Genomic DNA, 15513 nt, shown 5'->3' with positions numbered 1-15513 from the left:
GTGTTTATGGCTATGAGGCAACTAGGTAAGACTCTGGATAGTACACTGGACCTGAAATCAGAAAACCTACATTAGAACCTTGTCTTGGACATTTACTAATTATGTGATCCTTGGAAAGCCTCTGAACCTGTTTCCTATCTATAAAATGAGAATAATAACAGCATCTCCTTCACATAGTTGTAAAGATTAAATGGCATAATCTACATAAGATATTATGCTGTTGTTGTTATTGTTCAGTCACATCTGACTTTTCATGATTCCATTTGTGGTTTTCTTGGCAAAAACACTGGAGTATTTTTCCATTTCCTTCTCTATCTCATTTTACAGATGAGGAAAGTGAGGCAATCAGGATTAGGTGACTTGGCCAGGTCATACAGCTGGTAAGTGTCTAGGGTTGGATTTTCATTCAGGTCTTCCTCATTTCAGGTTCAGCACTCTATCCACAGAGCTACTTAGTTGTTCCAGTAGTAATATTAGCAAGCACTTACATAGCATTTGGGGACAGCTAATTGGCTCTGTGGACAGAATGCTGAGCCTGGAGTTAAGAAGACTGAATTCAAATCCAGCTTCAAACACTTACTCTATGTGACTCTTTGCAAAATCACCTAATCCTGATTACCTCACTTTCCTCAACTATAAAATGAGATAGAGAACAAATGGCAAAATGTGGTGAGTGATGTGGAGGAGTGTTACTCTGGAGTCACGAAGGTGCCCATGGATATCCAAAGAGTGGCCATCCCATGCCTTTTCTACCTCTTCCTCCCTCCCATTCCCACTCCCTGAGATAGTAAGCAATCACATAGGTCATACATGTGCAATCATGTGAAACATTTCCATATTAGTCATTTTGTATAAGAAGACTTGAATGAAAGAAAGTGAAAAATAGTATGCTTCAGTCTATATTCAAACAATATCAATTCTTTCTCTGTAAGGGATAGTGTGCTTCATCATCAGTGTAATATTCGGGCTAGCTTTCTGGAGGTCTTCGGGATCAGCCTTAGTCTTAATGCAGGAGTGAAGAAGGCAGGACAGCCACCACGAGGCTGATCAAAGATAAAATGTCTTTCTTCCAGTCCTTCTTAGTTCTTATATACTCTATTACAATTTTATCATTACAGCTTACTATGTATATGTAAACTAGAGAACCATTACATCACCATACTAAGTACTAAGTATATGTGAGCTAGAGAACCATCATTTCATCAATTCCACTGATTTAACACCTTGTTTCAAGTGTACTTCTCCAGAGTTCCAGCACTCTACAACAAAATACTTCGTTATCTCTGCCAAGAGAACCAGAAATAGAGTCACAAAGAGTCAGACATGACTGAAAAACAACTGAACAATATCATTATAATCATCACAATACAGATATTCTTAGTTGTTTATTCAGTGTTCCCTTACTCTGGCACAAAGTGTCTATAAGAAGCCTTAGCTGCCCTGATCCCAAAGATTTATTTTCAGGGCTGGAACATGCATAAAATAACCAAAGATAAAATGTCCCATTAAATACTTGCTATTATTACACACTAATTTAAGAAGTGGGCAGAAGGGAGAAGGATTTGGCAAGGGGTTAGGAGAAATCACCATCTTATCTGTATCTATATTCTATTAATCAAAGAGGTCATTCAAGTCTCACACATCAAGAACAACAGAGTATAATAAATTCCATTAAAAGGCTTCATAGCACCTACGCCCAAAAGACTTTATCTCCTCCTTACTTATTACTAATAGCTAGAGGATGCAATGGAAAGAGCACTGAAGTTTTAGTCAGGAAGACCTAAATTCAAATCCTAGTGCTTCAAACTCTTAGTAACTGCATGACTCTGGGAAAGTGACTATCTTTCTCAGTCTTGGTTTCCTTATCTTTAAAATAGAAATGATATTACCTGCATCACAGGATTGTTGTGAGGATCAAATGAGATAACACATGGAAAGCTCTTTGCAAACCTTAAAGTACTATAGAAATCTTAGCAATTGCTACACTGATTATTATTATTTCTTTCCTCGCCCAGGACACCCTCTCCCTGCAGCTCATTCATATACTCAGGACTCTGCACTGATCTACACTCTCTAACGTTTTGCAGAAGCATAAGGAAAAGGCTAGGAAATGATCTAATATCAATGACTGAGAGGGAAGAAAGGAAAAATGTATAGTTAGGGAATTTTTGTACTCTAACACTCATCTTTTTTAGCTTAAAAACCTCAGACACTCACCAGCTGTGTATCCCTGGGCAAGTCAGTCATTTCACCCTGTTTGCCTCAGTTTCCTCATCAAATGAGTTGAAGAAGGAAATCGCACTACTCTAATATTTGCAAAAAAGATCCCAAAAGAATTCTCAAAGAGTGAGACACAACTGAAAACAACCAGACAATCATAACAAATAGAAAGACAAAGTAGGCTACTGACAAATGTCACACGTGATATACAGGTGCTAACTATAGAGCCTATAGCCAAATGCAGGAACATGAAATTTGGAAATAATTTCCTATAAAATTCGATCTTAGTATTACATGAATGCTTATTAAAACGTTTTCTCCCTAACAGGTGGAGAGACCATAGCAAAAATGTTTTTTAATACAATGGTATCAAAGTTTGCCTCCAGGAAATAATTACAAAAATTCTATTTCCATTCCTTCTTTGCAAAACTGGGAGATTAGGGATATAAAGTACTGCATATATTGGTCAAACATAGTTGATATCTGAACCATTTTTCTCTTCTTTTTTTTATTTTTTGTTATAAGAGACAACTTAGTAGGTAAGAAATAAGAAGGGATATATTCAGAAATAAATATGTTTTAAAAATACATAATAGCAGTAAAATAAGATTTGTTAAAAATTGGACCAGACCTATTGGTTCTTTGAATAAGAATATGCATATTATGGGGGCAGAACTGAATTTTTTCAATGTCTTTGTACCAAAGAAGAACAATTTCTCCAAAACAAATAGAGAAAATTCCTTTAATGCCAACCCACTAAACAGAGCTTCTAGAGGTAGTGAATCACCATTGTTCCTTCAACTACTGTAGACATGAGCAGTCTAATCCAAAGACTACCACAAAAATGTCCAATTATTCTCTGGAACAATCAAAGTCTGGGCTAAAGTTGAATTCTTGGTCTAAAACACTATGAGGTACCAAAATATAGAAGGTACACTCAAAGAAATTGCCATAGCCTCTAGTAAGTAGTCTTCTCAGAGAAGTTTTTCCCTCTTCTATAATACCCAACTTGCCTTTAGTACAACTTTAAAAGAAAATACCTTATATTTAAGCAAGATATATTAATATTCCTATACCTTTACCCCAAGGAACAATAAAATGTAAGTGACTTCAATGGGTTTGTATGTGCATTTAAGCTCCTATTTGAAATAATCCTGAAGATTGTAACTTTAAGTGAGAAGCCTGTTAATAATCATTTTTTGTAGCTGTATACTCAATATAATTTTATCTCTTTTATGCACATATTGCAATGAATCACTTATAATGTATAACACTCCTATAAATATTGGTTCAACTTAGAGATCTAAAAGAGAATGTTTTTGTTTCTGTTAAAACCAGCATCCAAAACAATTGTGTTGTTGTCAGAGTGGGTCAAATTCACCATGCTGTTCAGGGAGATAAGAATCATCATAAAACTTTCAATCAAGATGCTTTACCCTGAAAAATAATTGCTGCTTACTCGTATGCATGTACAATACAGACTCTGAATTAGGTCTACATGATTGATTATAATGAAATCTAAACCATTTCTTCATTATGCTTGTTAAACCGTTTCAGAAAACTACACAATGTTTATTTCCATAATATTTGGCAAGAGTTTCCAAAGTTAGGACAATCTATATGGCAATGAAAAATCTTCATGATGTATAATTAATATTTACCTCATTTATTCACCTGTTCCCACCAACTTTTCCCATGCCTATTAAATATTATAGCTAAAAGAAACTAAATATCCAGTAGCCCAAATCCAGAAATCTATAAAACTGTGATTCATCTAATAAAATTCTACCTAATTATGAGGCTAAGTTTCAATTAAGGAAACAGAGATTACAAAATGTGCAAAACTTCTTGATTTCAGTATTTCTGAACTCAAAGATTAGTTAAATGCATCACTTGAGTGGTTTGGCTTTAAGTATTTTTTTAAATCAGCCTTGAGTATAATGTAGGGTTACTTGCAAACAGAATAGCTATGAATAACCACAACAATACAATATCATCAAAAGCTAGACAAACTTGTTTTTCCTCAGCTCCTATTAGTCAATGTCTCTAAATCAGTAATATTTGTTAAATAGAGAATAGAAAGCATCTTTGGAACTTTCCAGATATACACACAGTAGTACTCAGTTTAGAACAATAATAACATACCTCCTTTGGCTTAAGAAATCACTTAAACTCACTTTGCCTGATTCGCTACTTGTAACTATCACCACTTAAAAATCATACAATTTAACCTTTTTTAAAAGGAAGTTCAGTCTTTTATAAAGAATCTAAAATTCCTCCTTAATCATGACATTGTTTGTTAATCAACCACTACCATAAAAACTTTAAAGAAGAAATAACTTGATCTACCTAGGGAAATACACTTATCAGATAAGGTACCTCTAACCAAACACAATCTCACCAAACCCAACTTTGTTCATTGCCATCTGCTTTAACTATTAGAAGCACTGATTTTCCAATTCAACAGAAGAAAACCTTTTCTGACTCAAATATGTAATTTGTGATCTTTGAATACCACATTGCATGACCTAAAGTAGTGTGTACCAGTTGTACTTACGTAAATTATTTACAGGGGCTCGGGTATCTGTGTTTTCATAATGCTGGACATGAACAACGATGTTAAGATCTCTTTCCATGTGGTCTGTTGTACAGTGGCCCTGTGGTCTCATAACATCAGCAAGAGCTCTAAGAAAAATGAAGAACATAGATATAATCAATGACACCCTCTTTTTTAAAAAAAATCATCTTCTACTAGGTAATAGTAAATTTTACACATACTTCTCTTCTAAAATATTTTATGTAATATATAATACATATATGACAGATACATGTATGTATGTATATATATATATATATACACACACAAATACACATATATGTATTTTGGATATATGTGTGTATATAATAATTAATTTATTATTTGCTTCTGTAAAAATTTTCTCCAATAATGCAAATTGCAGCTTATCTATAACTCTTAATAAGAATAGGGTTGCTTAGGAGATTAAATAGTTAAGTGATTTGCTTATGGTCATACAATTAGTATGTGTCTGAGACAGGACAACCTCACTTCAAAGGCTTGCCTACAATCTAATATGTCTGACACTGACCTTCGTCATCACTATGTCATCATCATTATTCAACCCCTCTCCCCCATACTTTCTTTTTTTTTTAATTTAAATTTTATTTTAGTTAATAATAACTTTGTATTGACAGAATCCATGCCAGGGTAATTTTTTACAACATTATCCCTTGCACTCGCTTATGTTTCGTTTTTTTCCCCTCCCTCCCCGAGATGGCAAGCAGTCCTATATATGTTAAATATGTTGCAGTATATCCTAGATACAATACATATTTGCAGAACCGAACAGTTCTCCTGTTGCACATCTCCCCCATACTTTCATCTAACAAGGAGGAACCCTGTAATAATCTCAGAATCATATGTAATATACTCTGCTGTAATATATTCAGGGTCTCAAACTAATTTTCCTGCCAAATCCCCAGCTATATAAAGAGTAATGGGAGAAGAGGGAAGGACAGAGAGAAGCAAAGAAAATAGTTTGTTAATTCACAAATGATAATCAAAGGAACACATTTTAATTCTCCCTCTACTACTAAGAATGGAATTTCCTCACTAGTTATCATGTACCATATTGTAAGATGTCACAAAGTGACATTCAATGTTGCATTGTGTATGTGTGTGTGTGTGTGTTATACAATATAATATACAAGAAATATATTCTCAAACCTACCTGTTCCAGTCTGCTACTATGTAAAGGTTCACATTAGAAGTAATATATTGCCTTGGACATTATAGAGGTATACTACACATTACCATCTTGGGGTTTTAATTGTTATTTAAACAGTTTCCTAGGAATGTCATAGGCAAGTCTTGATACTAGATCATAAAAGACCTTTTTTTTAAGAGGCTATACATTCTTGGAAAACATATTTGAAAACTAGATTGTCTGAAAGCAGAAAAATCTTATATTATAGCTCTAGTGTTGTATATGTCAGTTATGTCCAGCATAATTATTGGAAGCTGTAAAATGAATGGGTAAAGGTAAGAAGTAGGTGTTCATAGATGTTTATTCGTCAGTATTGAATGAGAAATGGCAAAATTAGACAAAGCATGTAGCAATAAGGAGGGCTTTGACTTATTAAATTCTCTTTCAATGTTTTTCCATGGACCCAGTGAATCAACTTGGTCAGTGTGTATCATCCAGAGTCAGAAATAAACTGGGAAATTTACAAAGTGGGGAGAGAAGAAAATATGCAGAATTAGGAAAAATATGACATGAAACTAATGAAGAAGTATTCCATTAGGTCCTATATAATCACCTAAGTGTAGAAGTGATTAGCAGGATAGGATTCAAATCAAGCTTATTATTAATATAAAACATCTCCTACTTCATATATTTAAACTTGTCACTTAGGCAATCAACCATCCCACAAGCCTTTCATAGGTACTGTAGAAAAAATATATTTGCAAGTATTCTTTGAAGGTTGAATTTTCATTGGTGAAAGATTTTTTCTCCCCAAGATATAATTTGCTTGTACTGCTTAAAACTATTAAGTCACTGAAATTTCACACATGACAATGATTTACAAGCAATTAAAAAAAATACATTATAACATATATTTCTATTAGTAGTGATGAATTTGCTTTGTTCTCTTGCTGTCCCTCATGTTCCACTGTGACCAAGTGTATATGCTTTCAAGGTCACTGACAAAAGGTATGAGCAAACTGTGAGTTTGGAAAAGAGCTAAACTAATGACCCAAACAGGAAAGAAATGCATCACCTGGGCCTCCATCTAACCAAGTTATAATCTAACACCTTTGACAATCTTTTTTTGATGTACAAATAATTAAAATGAGACAAAGAAAGTAAGCAAGGTAGCAAGAATCTAGAATAGAATTGAGACAAAAAAATTACAATCAGTCCCAAAAAAAGTGGCTCAAAACATCATGTCTGCATAAATAAGACATGAAGTTCTACTAGCTGAAAGAAAGTATTACCAATTCTAGCGAGTTGTAAAACTTTCAGTAGTATCCATAGATAATTTTGCAGTTTGAAAGGTAGAAACAAGTGAGAAGACAATCTCCAAGCCCATTTCCTCCCTAAATTTTCAGGACTTTGAAGAAGAAAACAAATATTTAATAGAGATTGTAATCAGGCATTTGTAAAAACTGAATCTAGAAATCACCTAGCCTCAGCTCTAAAAGACCTATAAAAACCAATATAAAAGTCAAAGAAACTTTTCTAAGAAGAACCTGCCTTAATGTGAGTAACATGAAATACCTTTTACTCTTAGAGACAATATTCCCATTGAAACTAGAAAGATCCCAAATAGTAACAAATATCATGAACTTTGAGCTCTGTGCTAAATATCTGTTTATTATGTAGATTTTGTATACATATGTGTACCTGGTACCCCTTTTTTCCTTTGTCAAAAATTCATAGAATAAGATTTCCATATTTTTTCAGTTGATTAATATAGATAAAGAACAGACTTCTTTAAGACTTTTATCCTCTCTAAGGGTTCTATATTTCCAAATATTAGTTGCTAGGGCATGAAGATACATTCTACTTTTTGACATAGGAAAGATTTATGGGAATTTTCTTGCTCATAACAAGAACTGGATTTTTTCTCAAAATATAAAATATCAATTCCTAAACCTGAAGCTAAGAGGTATTCTGCAAGAAAAATAATCTTGATATTCTCCAATGTCCATCATTGCATGAATGGGATTCCTGGACTTGGGAAAAGAGATGAATTCATGGGATTGAATACTATGTCTTTATGAAAGAAGTGGAAAAGGGGGAGGGTGGTTGTGGAAAAAGAAATTAAGAAGGAGAGAAGGTCAAGTCAAAAAAAAAATCACATTAATGATTTGTTGTCTTTCTCCATAAATCTAGGGACTCCAGCTCCTCTGAAGAGTGTTTAAAAAAAATACCCAGGACACACTGCTATTTAGTTTGCCACTTGGATTTCTGATTCTGTTTGAAGGTTTGCAAAACAATGACACATGCTCCCTACTGGCTACAAGTCTAAAGAGCCTTCAACACATGTTACTCTCCCAAAGGTCACTTATAATGGATGTTTCTAGAATAAAGTCCAATCCTGCTTGGGGCAAGTACAAAAAACATTAGTGGCTTTGATCTTTCTGTGGATCTTTGAACCCACCTTCATATGCAGAGAATAGTACAGAGCAAAAGAATCATTTATACAAGGCATAGATGGGTTGGGAGTTCTACATTTTCTTTCTCTAAGATTGGAAAGACTTTAGATTGGACATGAGGATCTGTGGAAATGCTTTTCTACTTTCACTGATAGCTTAATTTACAACTCAAAGTGGGTCAGGCAATCCCCTTCAGCCCAATATTATTGTCAGCACCCAAACTAAATGTAAGATTTCAAGTGATAGAACTGAAGAGGGGCTGTAGAGATCATCTAATCCATTCCTCTGATTTTACAGATGAGGAAACTAAGACCAAGAAAAATAAAACACAGAGACAAAAGTAGATTTATATAATGACAAAAAGAGCAGTTATCTCAGAGATCCCCAGGTTTGTGGGACCCCAGTTTCATTTTGCCTTACAAATCACATAGTAAATAATGTCTATCATTGAAAGGATCTTTGTGGTAGTGCTAACTGAGGGCCCCACCTGTCCTCAATCCATTCTCAAGTAGAGCTGAAGTTTACTGACTCCTAACTTAGTCCTCTTCTCGATTTCCATTTTCCACCATCTGCTTTCTTTTAAATTAATTGGGTCATAATATTAGCAATTCTAGTTCTTGCCCAGACTCTAAGTCACTGTGTGATTCCTTAGAAGGAATCGGTTAACTTCTCTGGGCCTCAGGAAATTAATGTTATTCAACAAATGTTAGGGACCTCATAGCCCTCTGGCTGTTATTCTTCTTTTACTTTTTATATTGTACAGGGAAAGAAAATGCACTGCATAGTACCATAACTTTCAGTGCCCCTGGCTTCGTTATGTGCAAACAGCTTCTACACCATTTTCCCTGGGAAAATGTGGGTGCTCAAGGCCCTTCAGACAAAGATTGAAGTATGTTGTTTATCACAGACAAAGTTTAAAAGCTGAATCAACACTGTTCTCCTTTGTCAGTCAAGTTTTCAACCTCATCCTGAAGAGAAGATGCTTTCAGATGAGATGAGAGCTAATTCAATCTCTGTGTCCCTCTGTCCCAGACAAAACTAATTAACAGGGCTGGGACTATAGAATTTATTTTATATAGAGGCAACCATATATGAGGGTTCCTGCAACTAAGCTTGGTGTTTCAGACCAGGCCCAGCAATTCCCCAAGTATCTTCAGGTGAACACTAATTAGTAAATTGCCAGTGTTAGGAAGAGAAATTGTGAGCAACCAAAGAGGTTAATGAACATCACACTGTAAACTTGTTTAGCACTGTTCCAGCATTATGAAAGTAAGCATAAAGGTCATATACAGAGAACTAATGTAAAATACTTCAAATGAAAGAAAGAACTACCTTGGCTGCTGCTCACTTTTTCTGATTAAACATTCTATGCCTCATAAAGTATTTTAAGACATACAATTTTTCTTGAATTACACCAAGGACTTGAAGTTTTCAGCTATAGTCTAATAAAGACCATAAAATATTTTTTTCAGGACTTGAAGGACATTTGCTCATTAAAGTCCCCCAACTGTTCCTTGGAATTGAACTCCTTGGAGAAGGGAAAAGGTTGGCCAAAGATTTTTCTCCCACTAGTAGAAGGAGGGAAATATAATCAGAATGAATTTTCCATCCATGATAGGAGGAATGATGTTAGTATAATTTTTAAAAATGGTGTTAGTATAATTTTTAAAAATTATTTCTCTACTTTTAGAACATCCAAGTTAAAAATCTCCTCAAAATACACCCCCTCCTTAGAGTAAGTATATTATTTTAAAGGACTTAGAAATATTTGGCTTCCAATATCCACAAATATGGACAAAGCTTGTTTAAGACCTATGAAGAATGTATTTCCTCTGAAAATAACTTGAGATTTCAAACAAGTAGCAGAACTCTGTGGTTTATCAATCCCTTTATAATTGTACTGCTGCTTGGGGTTAAGGAGAGCTGGGTCTTAGTCTAGTATTACCATTCACTCATAGTGTGACCTTGGGCATGACACTTTATTTCTAGGCCTGTTTCTTTATCTGTAAAATGGGAGGAGGAAGAAAAAGAAAGAGATTGACAAGATCCTCTGAAAGGACCTTTACAGCTATGACATTCTATGATTCCATGAATCATTTAGTTTCAGAGAAACACTCAAAGCTAATCTATATCAGACCTCTTTGTACAACTTGCCTTAAAAAAAAAAAATTAATGTTTCTAAGCAAGTGCCCTAGAGGAAAGTAATTGATCAAGGTTAAAGAGAAATATGATGATACTCGTTTGTCTAGAGGATTGTTTTGTGGTTTGAGTATGTTGGTGGGGCTTGGTCTTTTTATTTGTTTAGTAGGTCACAGCTTCTTAAAACCTCTGGAGAATTATTTTTGTATGCTGCTAACCAATCCCTTTCTTTTAGTCCCTTCATCTACTCAAGACAGCTTGCAAACACCAAAAAGAGTCCCCCCTACAACACACAAACATACTCACACCAACATTCACACAAGCAATCGTGCACACACCAGAGCACACACACACACACACACACATACACACACAAACAATTTCTTCCCCCGAACCCCTCCCTGCCATAAAAAATTAATCTGATCCTCTTGTGTATAAATAGAAAATAATTGCTAGTGAACGGGTGATGCATTCCTTCGCCTATTTTTGGTGGGTCTCTTTGTTCAGTTCAAGAGAGGCAAAATAGAGCACTCACACAGAGACACATAGACACACGACCCCGAAATTGGGGGAGGGAGGGAGGAGTCACGCGAGGATTTCATCTCTAGGTTTTAGTTCCAGGGACAAGGGAAAGCTCTCAGGCTCCAATAGTCCAGCTGTTTCCCAGCCGCAATCCAGCCACTACGGCAATTGGAATAGAGACCCTCCAGAAGCCCACGCCACCCTTTGCTGAACCCCCAGTAGAAGGCGTCCTTGTCACTGTCAGCTCTCAAAAGTTATCGAGACGTAGTGATCGATTTAAAGTCTCTTGTTTATTATATATAAAGATATAGGTGTATACATAAAAGAAAAATAGCTCCATTAATTCTCAAATGTCTTCTTCCATCTGTTCCGACTTCCCCTTGTCTGGGATTTGCAAAATGAACGAGACAGACTGAAAACTTGACTAATGTGTTGAAGGACTCTATGGGGCTCGAGCTCCAGGGGAGGGGGCTTAGCAGCGGTACTTCTGAATTGCCCTGGTGCAGGGTGCCTAGCTTAGCTTCAGGAGCGCTGAGAACTACTCTCACTGCTCACTCTGTGCTGTGACCAGAGCTTCCTAGCTTCGAAATCGAGAAAGAAGAAAAAGAAAGGGGGTGAGGAGCAGTGAAGGGAGGAAGGGGAACAATAGGTTCTTGTCTCGAGTGAACTGTAGTCCTCTCTGGGGGAATCCGCAGTTGCTTTGGAAAACCGATCGGTTTCCCAAAGGCTTTTGTTCTCCTCCCCACACCCAACGCCTCCTTCGCCTTATTTTCCCAAGTCAGATGAGGTGCAAGCAATACACACACGCTCGCACACATGCACACACACGCCCCCTCCCCCTTCCTCTTGCAGCCCTCCTTGCTTTGCGCCTAGCCTAGCGCTGTTTATCTAAAGCTACATAAGAAACCCTGATCAATTGGAGAACGTGGTCCTGAATCCCAGAACTCGAATGGGGACCGGACAGCTCAGTTGTCTCTGCCACATATAAATGCACACCTCCCCTCGATCCCCCCTACACATACACACACACACACACACACACACACACACACACACACACACACACCTCTGCGGGGGAAGAGGGAGTGTGGCAAGATGGGGAATAGAACCTCCCCCACCTGCACTAAGAAAAGTGTCAGTTTCCTGCACTCCCCAGACCAAAGTTGGCTTCCCCAGCTCAGCTCCTAGAAGAGAGTGAGCTAGGAAGCTGGAGAGGCGTTGCCAGGGGGAGGGAAAAACGGAGGTGGAAAGGGAAGGAAGGGGGAACCCACCTGGACATGTGCTCCCGCTGGGGCCGATGAGCCTTCTCTAGCCCCAGCTTGGTGAAAATGCCCACCAGCACCATGATAGCCACCACCCCGCAAATGATGTAGACAATAAGGTTAGTCTTGTCCTTGGTTGGGTCATGCATGGGGTCGTCCTTGCGGGCCGGGGGCTTGCCCGTATTAAGCCAGAGTGGCGTGTCGTAGTTGGTGCAGGTGCTCTGGTTCAGGCGCCTCTTCTTGAATGTGCAGCAAAACCGAAAGCCACAAGTGCCGCAGCAGAAGATGAAGTCCCCGGAGCTGCAGTTAAACGGAGGGTCCCACTGTCCCATGACATCGAAGTAGCCTCGGCAGGAGTCTGGCGTAGGGGCTTTGGTTGGGGCCGCCTCTGAAGCGCCGGCGGTTTCCCCAGGATCCCCGGCTCCGGAGCGGTTACCCCCGGTCAGAACAACCACGTTGTCCAGGTGTTGATGTTGCTGCTGTTGCTGCTGCTGCTGGTGGAGCTGTCCCTGCCCTGTTCGCTCCTGCGCCCGGCACACGCGGGCGCACAGCTCGGTCAGGCAACAGCCGAGGAGCAAGCGAAGGACACGGCGCATTGTGTCTCCCAGCCTGGGCTCCGCCGCTCTGCAGCCGCCGGAGCTGCCGCCGCCACCGCCGGAGCCGCCGCCGCCGCTGGAGCTGCTGAAGCTGCCGAGGCTGCCGGGGGCTACGAGCCGCCAGGAGCCGCACATGCAGGGGGCGGCGCGGGGCGCTCTGTCCGCGGCCACTGCGCTCTCAGCCAGCGGCGCTTGGTTCCAGCGCGCGGCCACAAGGGGCTGGGTGCGGCGTTGCGCGTAGGGTCTGAAGGGGGAGGTGGAGGTGTGGGGAGGGGGAAGGAGGGAGAAGATAAGAGGGTCAATAGAGTAGCAGGTGTTTGGGGGGAAGGAGGATGGTTGAGAATGTCAATCTGTCCTAGGGCCCCTTCTATCCGATGTCCCTGCGGTCCCCCTCCCTCTGCTCTTTAGTCTCCTTGCACTCGTTCGCCAGGTCCTTCTCACCTCTCCAGCTCCCCAAGTGCGCGAGTGAAAGGGAAGCGACACTTGTGGAATGAAGGGAGGGAGAGAAAAAGGAAGGAGGAGTGTGTGTGAAGAGAGGAGGGGTGACGGGGAGGAAAGAGGGAGGGAGGAGGGCACGCAGGCTGAGGAGGCGAGAGTGGTAGGAGGGGAAGGATGGAGCTGGAGCAGGGTAGGAGTGGGGAGAATAGGGAAGGGTGGCAAGCGGGGGAGCTAGTCGGGGGCAGTGTAGAACCCCGAGAGAAGAGAGAAAAACTGGAAGGTAAGAACAGAGCGCTTCTTAATCTTCCTGCGCAGGGAGAAGCCACTTTATCTTCTAGCATTGGGAAGCCTGGCACGTCTCCAATTCCGGACCTCTCTGAAGAGAGAGGATTCGTCTTCTCCAAGAGGGATGGATCTTCAGAGAGGTCAAAGAAGGCACAGCATAGACCCAAAACTGGAGAACTGACCCTAGCTCCTCTGGGAGTTGCAGAATCCGGAGCGCCAGAAACGTTTTCACCCTCGTGAGGAGCTAAAGAAGATGCTGGGGACGAGCAGCGAACACCAGGAGGCTGGGGCCGAAGAAGGAGGGTTGGTGAAGGTTTGGACTTGGGATATGAGGTCTATCCCAAATCCAGTTCTTGCACATGGAGTTGTCCTGCGCTTTCCTAGACTGCACTCTTGTGTCTGCGCCCTACCGTTACCTGCAGAGCTTAGGAAGCATGGAAGAAAACGAGGGACACCCTGATCTCTTACTACCCCGGCTCAGCGGCAGCGGAGTGGAGAAGACGGATTGGGGGGAGGGGGGTGAGATGGTAGGCACTGCTGTTAGTGAGGGATAGCCAGAGCCTGCTTTGAGGAGAGGGTAAAGTAATGCTGCTGGAGCTTAGAGCTGTGCCGAGATCCTTAGGAAGTGAATGAGAAATAGAGAGGGACGATTTGGGAGAGTGTCCAGAGAGCATTAGGAAATGGGAAGCGGAGGATGTCACTGGAACGGAGCTTTCTTCCTCTAGAATAACTGTTGGCTATCCGAGGTTCTATCCCAGCACAGAACTACAGAAAAAAAAGGGGGAAAGTGAGGACCCGCCGTTCTTTTGCTCTTTTGCGAAGGGTCAGGGGATTTTCACCCTGCAACTATTCTTCTTCCCAACAGTCTGTCGCCGAGTTGAACCCGGCTGGAGAGACCAGAGGAACCATCTCTTTGAGCCACAGATTAGTGGAAGAGGGGCTGAGAAAGGCTTAACCTCTCAGTTTTTCTCATTCTACTCTCTCCAGCAGAAAGAGCTAACTTCATTATCCCCAATTTTAGTAATTCAAAGAGCTACTGTTGCACGTACCCCACTTCTCCCCGTGCCCTGCCTCCTTCCCCATTTAGGCCGATTTTAGTTGGGGTTCCCCCCCACTCTCGTGTGAGCTAATGACCTCGTAGCCGGTTATCAGGCCCTGTTTTAAGCAGAGAGCCTTCCTTGTCCCTCAGGACAGTGATGGTCTTAAGAAACTTGTAGTGAATCCTCACTCTAGTGAGGGCACGAAGTTAGTAAGGGCACGAAGAGATGCCTTTCAGTCTGGCTTCTATGGCTTACAGTGTCTTCTGTGCCTTCACATCTATTTCCAGGACCCTTTCTATCCAGTCTTCTAACATTTTTCCCTTTCTATTTCTCCCACTTTTTCTTTTCCTTGCTCAAATTTGACTACTTTCAGTCCCTCTGAATATGGCTTGTACCAACTATGCTGTGCCAAATTTAGAACTCTATCCACCCAGGCATTTTGTTGTTGTTTTAATTGCATTAACTAAGTATACACTTTGCAGGCAGTCTGCTATTCTATATGCAATGAAGATTAATTTTATGTGATTCTTTTCTTCATCCAAAACCTGAGTAGTTATATTCTGGAGCCTATATATAAACACACACACAAACACACACACACACATATATATATACACACATATGCATATATATATATGTATATATATATATATATATATATAGAGAGAGAGAGAGAGAGAGAGCATCATGAGGGAAGATATACTGGGGCTTCTCCAATTTCTGAATAGAATTTTAAAATATGGAGAATGTTTAGTGTTAATCTGTTACAATTTTTATCTGCTACAATTCTTCCAAAGGAAGAGAGATTGTGTAATCCTTCCATTATTTCC

At 39.8% G+C, this 15513-nt stretch overlaps 1 protein-coding gene across 2 annotated transcripts in view; it reads right to left on the bottom strand.

Annotated features, from left to right (window-relative positions):
* SHISA9 (shisa family member 9) overlaps positions 1-14132 on the bottom strand; it is a 441603-nt gene extending 427471 nt beyond the window's left edge. The window contains exons 1-2 of one of the 2 annotated variants that reach the window (XM_051963026.1): positions 12334-14132; positions 4778-4905 (exon numbers count right to left, since the gene is read on the bottom strand). In XM_051963026.1, coding sequence (XP_051818986.1) covers positions 4778-4905; positions 12334-13055 — 850 coding nt within the window. In that variant the 5' untranslated portion in view covers positions 13056-14132. The remainder of the gene's footprint in view (positions 1-4777; positions 4906-12333) is intronic. The other variant, XM_051963032.1, reaches the window with a different exon arrangement.
* Between the last annotated feature and the right edge of the window lie 1381 nt (positions 14133-15513).

This window comes from Antechinus flavipes, chromosome 1, assembly GCF_016432865.1.
Source record: "Antechinus flavipes isolate AdamAnt ecotype Samford, QLD, Australia chromosome 1, AdamAnt_v2, whole genome shotgun sequence".
In the NCBI taxonomy this organism is placed as follows: Eukaryota; Metazoa; Chordata; class Mammalia; order Dasyuromorphia; family Dasyuridae; genus Antechinus; species Antechinus flavipes.
This window is presented reverse-complemented; position numbering and strand designations above follow the sequence as displayed.